At 31.0% G+C, this 7,740-nt stretch overlaps 1 protein-coding gene across 1 annotated transcript; it reads left to right on the forward strand.

The window, feature by feature from the left end:
- Positions 1-5,198: 5,198 nt before the first annotated feature.
- Positions 5,199-7,406, forward strand: LOC150037100 (AAA-ATPase At2g18193-like). Its single transcript, XM_090311772.1, has 2 exons — positions 5,199-6,421; positions 6,536-7,406. Exons 1-2 carry the CDS (start codon positions 5,447-5,449, stop codon positions 7,085-7,087), a joined length of 1,527 nt encoding a protein of 508 aa, XP_090167898.1. The 5' UTR covers positions 5,199-5,446; the 3' UTR covers positions 7,088-7,406.
- The last annotated feature ends 334 nt before the right edge of the window (positions 7,407-7,740 follow it).

Consider the following 7,740-nt stretch of genomic DNA (forward strand, 5'->3'; position numbering starts at 1 on the left):
TTAAATAAAGTATATTGATTGATTAATATACCAAATATAAATTACATCATTAGACTAATTTACAAAAATATAAAGTATGTTAGATATATCTATTGATACACAAGTTAGGATAAAATTGTAATAATAAAAAATCGAGAATTAGGTTTAAATTTTTTTTATATATTTGCAATTTTAGAAAATAGATTGCTTTATTTGCAAATACCCTTATGTATTTTTTACTAGTCATTACAATTTTCCTAATTTAAATTGTCTAATTTAGGATATTTTTGAATTATTTTAGAAAAAAAAAGGTTTTTCAATTTAATCACTTCTGATAAAAAAAAAAATTGTTTAGAATAAATAACACTCAGTGTATTTTTACAACTCTTTCACATAATTGTTTCATATACAAGTTTGTTTGCTTTGTTATATATTAAAAATATTTTTATTAATATCAAATTATTATAAAGGACAACTATAAAATACTACGAACTAATAATTTAAAATAATGATCGTTTGCGCGGGTGGTGGTCATCAAAGTTAGTAAATAGGGTGGTGATGGTTGGAGGTTGCGGCGATGATGACCGTCGGAGTTGGCTAGTGGTGGTCCTTGGAGTTAGGCAGTGGTGGTGGTAGTCAGAGGTGGGAGCACAATTATATTGTTGGAGGTGGCCGCCGAAGGGTGGTTGTAGCCATGACAACATAGTGAAAGTGAGATAAATAACTTTGATCTGTCTTGATAATTTAAAAAATTATACAAATTAAAAAGAGATTAACCATTAAACACATTTTTCTAAAAGTTGATTTCAAGTATTTATACAAAACCATTAAAAAAACATTAAATACTTGAAAAGGTATAAAAAAACATTAAGATGCATTTGATAACATTTTGTTTTTTGTTTTTATTTTTGAAAATTAAGTCTACATCATCCATATTTCTTACTATGATTTACATTTTTTTAAGTACAATAATTGAATTTTTAGCTAAATTCCAAAAACAAAAACAACTTTTTAAAAGCTATTTTTTTTAATTCTCAAAATTTGACTTAATATTTTAAACTATTAAATAACAAAAGAAGAAAATTGGGAGTGAAAGTAGTGTTTATAGACTTAATTTTAAAAAACAAAATAATTACTAAACAAGACTTGAATAATTGAAAAGGTATACCAAACACACTCTCGTCCCATCTCGAATCTCTTGATTTCGTTGGGTTGTGAAATGAATTTTTGTATTTAGATGCATAAAAAGAAGTTGGGAATTTGAAATCGATTATGATTTGAAATCTTGTTTTTCTTAAAATATTTTCGGTTCTAAATAGGTCAGATTTTAAAGGATTTCAAACATAAAAAAAATATATTTCCAGTTTTATCCTCTTTCCCATATTATGAACAACAATAAAAAAAAAAAAAGATTGAAGATCCCAAAATCACACTCGATTAAATTTTCTCTAAGAAAAGCTTCAATAATTCCATCCAACTTTCTCTTCTTCCTCTCTTCTCTTCATTATTTCTCTTAATTTTTCTTCTTCGACGACTCCTAATGGCGGCGGCACCATAGGAACGCCTCTGAGTTAATTATCGAAACGATGGCCCCGAATTTCTTTGGGAACAAGCTGAAGAACAGCAGCTCAGTGGATGAAAAAGAAACTGAGTTTTGGTTGAAGTTGTTGGTTCAACTGAAGGGCTTGCATTTTCATTCACAACCCTAACACTCTTCTATATAAATTTTGGGTTGATTAATTCTGTATAATTTTTTTCCTTTTTAGAAGACTTTATTTTCCAAACACAAAATTTAAAATCATTTCATTTTCTTAATTTAATAGAATTCATTTGTAGAATAACTTTTGGGGAATTTGAATAATTTGTAGAATAAATTCTAATATGTTCTATTGTAGGATTAAAAATCCACGTTTACTTGATACAATAGCCACTGGGCCAAGTCTTTTTATTGTGAAAAAAAAGTTATTAAACATATACATATACACATAATCGGAATCCCTCTTAGATTCAGCAGAAATATAATGAAGATTAAGTTAAGGTTAATTAAACAATTTATTAATTTAAATGTTTCTAGATCATTTATGTTACATTTAAATTAATTCCAGAAGCTTATTGGTCTTTACGGCAATTTTGAACGACAAAAATAAATGTTTGTTGATTGGTCATGGCGGTAGCCCCGCACCCCTCTTTTATATTTTTATATCTCTACCCCAAAAGTTGGACTTGACCTATTCTAAATTTCAGATCCAACGGATAACTTTTGTCAAAATACTTACTAAATGATGCAAATATTACCTAGATATTACTTCACTTTATACCTTGTTTTCTCCGCAATAATATTTTAAAATGATTTAGGTACATAAAACAAATTATATATTATAATGCGCTAAATTATAGATAACCTCACTCGAATTATGGAGACCTACACATATTAGTAAAGTATATCGGGGTCTCAACTAGAACTACACGTGCAAGTTTCTCTAAGTGTGGCTCATCCGTGCTTTCCGAGGCGTTGCCTGTTAGGAGAAGGGGGCGAAATTGCAGACTTTTGTGTTTAGAACATTGTCTTGAATAGGTTGGGTTGGTTCCTTTTCTAGCTTGCCAACAATTTGATTTAGATGTTGGGACAAGCCCATGAAAACTAGAAAGTATAGATACTTATAATTGTGCAGAAAATTGGTATCAAATACGAGGTTGGATAATTCTTTTTATTTTTTCAATTTAAACCCAACAACTTAAAAGCCCCAACCCACAACTCATTTTATTTAAGTGCGTGTTTCGGAATGATTTTTAAATCATCAAAATCACTTTTTTTTTTCATTTTTTAAATCACTCGAAAACACTCTTTTAATTATTCAAAATTAATTTAGTTTTCAATTTTACACTTTTAAATGCAATTTTCATATCATCAAAATTAGTTTTGAAGAATTAAACATGTTTCACGATACTTTTGAAAATGACAAAAGTGATTTTAATCATTTTAAAATTACTAAAGATAGAAGTCCACTTAAAACGAACAAATCAAAACAAAATCAATTAAAAATGATAAAAAAATAAAAAGTTTAAAAAAAAAGAACCCGAAACATAATTAAATATCCATTCTTCTCTTCTCTCCCACTAACTATATCATGATTCACACCCCTTTTATCCTCAACTTCATTATTCAATCTTCATACTCTACTCATTTCCTACCTTTAGTCGCTCAACTATCACTCAACATTATTAATTTTTTTTTCAAGTTTTCACTCTCTTCTTAAATCTATTCTAATCTAACTTAAAATAAGTGTTATAATAATTAATTGGGCATTATCATATATGTATACATATACACCCATATATAATAACGTATTTACAACGTATTCGTATTTTAGTTTTTTAGAAATTGGCACATCGTCGTATTGTAGCGAACTACTCATTGTTGTGTTGCCTCAATCCAAGGAAGGGCTTTTGGTGAGAAGCATCATTTTGAGAGAGGGAAAGCGTGGTTGACAAGTCACTTCGAAGAGGCGATATGAGATAATTAAAAGTTAGATATTGTCGTTACTCTTTATATTGAAAGATTTTTAGTTGATTTTGTAATGGATAAAGAGATAATTAAAAGTTAGATATTGTCGTTACTCGTTATATTGAAAGATTTTTAGTTGATTCTGTAACAGATAAAGAGATAATTAAAAGTTAGATATTGTCGTTATTCGTTATATTGAAAGATTTTTAGTTGATTCTGTAATAGATAAAGAGATAATTAAAAGTTAGATATTGTCGTTACTCGTTATATTGAAAGATTTTTAGTTGATTCTGTAACGGATAAAAAGATAATTAAAAGTTAGATATTGTCGTTATTTATTATATTGAACGATTTTTAGTTGATTGTCTAACGGATAAAGAGATAATTAAAAGTTAGATATTGTCGTTACTCGTTATATTGAAAGACTTTTAGTTGATTCTGTAACAGATAAAGAGATAATTAAAAGTTAGATATTGTAGTTATTTGTTATATTGAAAGATTTTTAGTTGATTTTGTAACAGATAAAGAGATAATTAAAGTTAGATATTATCATTACTCGTTATATTGAAAGATTTTTAGTTAATTCTGTAACGGATAAAAAGATAATTAAAAGTTAGATATTGTTGTTACTCGTTATATTGAAAGATTTTTAGTTGATTCTGTAACAGATAAAGAGATAATTAAAAGTAAGATATTGTCGTTACTCGTTATATTGAAAGATTTTTAGTTGATTTTGTAACGGATAAAGAGATCAATAATATTCCAAAGTGAATATCTAGATAAAATTGAAAGAAGTGTTTATCTATAAAATGAAGTTATATGCATTGTTTCAAAAAGAAATATATGCATATGTCACTTTATTATTTTGTCTTGGTGTCTAATTCCATTATGCCCTATTTGACTATCACATTGTGTCATTTAGGTAATAATATTGATGAATTCATTAAATGACAATTTAAGTGTCAAATAGACATAACTTTTAAAGTTTAATTTAGTTTATGGCATTTTAAATCTCATTTTTCCAAAATAAAATAAAATAATTGAAGTGAATTAAAGATTAAAATAAGGTATCAAACCGATACCTAATATTAGTTATTATTATGATTTATGCTAGTTGTAGGTGGTGTAGACATTCCTACCACTAAAAGGAAATAAGATGCACACCATGGTGCTAAGTTTAGGATCATAGTTTAAAATTTGACCCCAATTTATTAATTTTTAGTAAAACGACAGTTTTTCTTTTTTTAAAAAAAAAAATTTAATATCGTGTTGAATAACAATGTTTTCTTTTCTTGATTTCTTTTTAAAGATGTATAAATTATACCTTTTTAGACGTGGAGGGGAGTGTAAAAAGCTAGGGAATCTTGAATCAATTAGAAAAGGCAAAATTTTGATTATGACATAATATGGAAAAAGAAAGACCCATTGGCATTAAGTACAAGAAAGTTGTAACAACGCATCTCAATCTTTTTAGTGGCGATTTTCTCCTTTTTACCAACTCCATTACTTCACTTCCCATAAATAGAGTTTTTTTATTTGGATTGTTATTAAATATAGAAAAATAAATTAAAATATTTACGAGATATAGTAAAATTTTAGAATTATTAGTGATAGATATTGATAGAAGGCTATCGATGTCTATCAACGTATATATTGATAGTTCTAAAATTTTGCTATATTTTATAAATAATTTTACCATTTCAAATAATTTTTTTTTCTTTTTTCTGTTGGGTATGAAAATAGTTTGATATTTTAAATTAGACCAAACCCGTGTGACTTGCGTGGTTTCACACATGAAAAAACCAAAGCGAAATCACCAATATGGAATTTGCTTACTAATTACGCAATCTCCAATGATGATTCCACATCATCATTCTTGAACCCCAAGCCAGAGCCAAACGTCCACCTCCTTTATAAATACAATACAATTTTCCTTCTTGCTTTCTCATTCCTGATTCCAACATGTTCAATTTCAAAGAAATGGCCGTTCCCCAGTCCGCCTCCGCCGTCTTCTCCGCCTACGCTTCCTTCGCCACCACCATGATGCTCATCCGTTCTGTCACCAACGAACTCCTCCCCGCCAAATTCATCTCCTTCCTCTCTTCTATTTTCGTTTACTTCTTCGGCTCTATTGCTTCTCAGACTAAGTTTGTCATCGAGGAGAATTCTGGGTTTACCATCAACGAGGTCTTCCAAGCCGCCGAGTTTTATCTCCGTACGAAAATCTCCCCTTCTATTGACACTCTCAAGGTTAGCAAAACCCCCCGCCAGAAGAAAGTCAGGCTGTCCATCGACAAGGACCAAGAAATCATCGATTACTTTGAAAACATTCGCCTCCAGTGGCGATTTGTCTGTTCTGTAGACGAACGCAATGGGGGTGGTGGCAGAGAGAAGCGCCATTTTGAGCTTTCGTTTCCCAAGAAATTCAGGGATAGAGTTGTCGATTTCTATTTGCCTTATGTGTTGAAGAGGGCCAAGGAGATTAAAGAGGAGCACAAAGTTGTGAAGATTTTTAGCCAGGAATGTCAGTATGATGACGACAGCGGCGGCAATTGGGGCTCTGTAAATCTAGAACATCCGGCGACGTTTGATACGCTGGCCATGGACCCTGAGTTGAAGCAATCGATAATCGATGATTTGAACAGGTTTGTTAGAAGGAAGGATTTCTATAAAAAGGTGGGGAAGGCTTGGAAGAGGGGATATTTGTTGTATGGTCCTCCTGGTACGGGAAAATCAAGCTTAATTGCCGCCATGGCTAACTACCTTAAGTTTGACATTTACGATTTGGATCTCACAAACATGTACAGCAATAGCGATCTCAGGAGGGTTTTGTTAGCCACAACAAATCGTTCGATTTTGGTGATAGAGGATATAGATTGCAGCGTGGAAATACAGAATCGCCAGAGTGAGGAACATTTTGATCGATCCAACAGCAAGGTTAGTTTTCGGGGTTTTTTTTCTTCCTTGGGAGCCCTAATTGGAATTTCTGAATTCTATTACTCTGGAATGGAAAATTGAGATGAGGATTTTGATTATGATTATGATTTGCAGTTTACGTTGTCGGGGATGCTGAATTTCATCGACGGATTATGGTCAAGTTGTGGAGATGAAAGAATCATAATATTTACAACGAACCATAAAGATCGATTGGATCCTGCTCTGCTGCGGCCGGGTCGGATGGATGTGCATATAAACATGTCGTATTGTAGCCGTGAAGGGTTGAAGGTGTTGGTGTCGAATTACCTGGGCGGGGAAGCGACTAAGCATTGTATGTACGGAGAAATAGAAGAGTTGATGGAAGATATGGAAGTATCACCGGCAGAGATTGCGGAAGAGCTAATGAAGGGCGAGGAGACGGAGGCCGTTCTTGGAGGTCTGGTGGGTTTTCTAAAACGTAAAAGGGAAGAACAGAGGAAGGAGAAAGAGGAGAAAAATGAAGAGGAAGAAGAAGAAAGGGATGAAATTGAAGAAGTAGAAGAAGGTGGAGATGATGAAGATTCAGAAAGGAAAAAATGGGAACCGAGAAATAGAATGCTAAGAATTGGATATGGATATAGAGGACGCGGGCGTGGGCGTGGGCGTGGTCGTGTGCGTGGGCGATGATGGGTGTGAATTCATGGGAGTGGGTAACCATTGAGGAAATAGAAGGAAGCCCTGTTTTTGTGATTGGGTTTCGTTTGGTAGAGGTCGAGTTGACTCGGGTTGGGATGAGTCATGAGTGGATGGACCTGAGTTGAGTTATTTCAACTAGAAATTACTTGGGTGGTTCTGTTTCGGTGCATCCCAGTTTGCTGTTCAATAAGCAATTGTTGTATTCTTTTCCAAAAAATCTTTTTTTTTCTTTTTTTTCAAATGTGGGGTATGAGATTAGGAGAGATGCCCTTTCAAGTATGAGAATGTGAAAGATGAATTTTTGAGGCTATTGACTATCTAAATTTTAAATTTTGAATTTTGAATTTTGAATTTTGAATTTTGAATTTTGAATTTTAATTTTTAATTTTTAATGTGTAGAATTATATTAAATTAGGATAAAAATAATTAGAAATATTATCTAGATGTTACAAACCCAATTTATTTTTTTAATTAAAATGTGTATTATAAATTACATAATATTATAAATAATAATTATGTAATTTTTTTAATATAAAATATGTTCATAAATTAATTAATAATTAAATATTATCAAATATTGAGTAACTATACATATTTTCATTCAAATCTCTTTTTAGATTCTTTACCAATTACATATTTTGGTT

This window comes from Benincasa hispida, chromosome 3 (genome assembly GCF_027475165.1).
Source record: "Benincasa hispida cultivar pf3 chromosome 3, pf3_genome.v1.1, whole genome shotgun sequence".
NCBI classification, from domain to species: domain Eukaryota; kingdom Viridiplantae; phylum Streptophyta; class Magnoliopsida; order Cucurbitales; family Cucurbitaceae; genus Benincasa; species Benincasa hispida.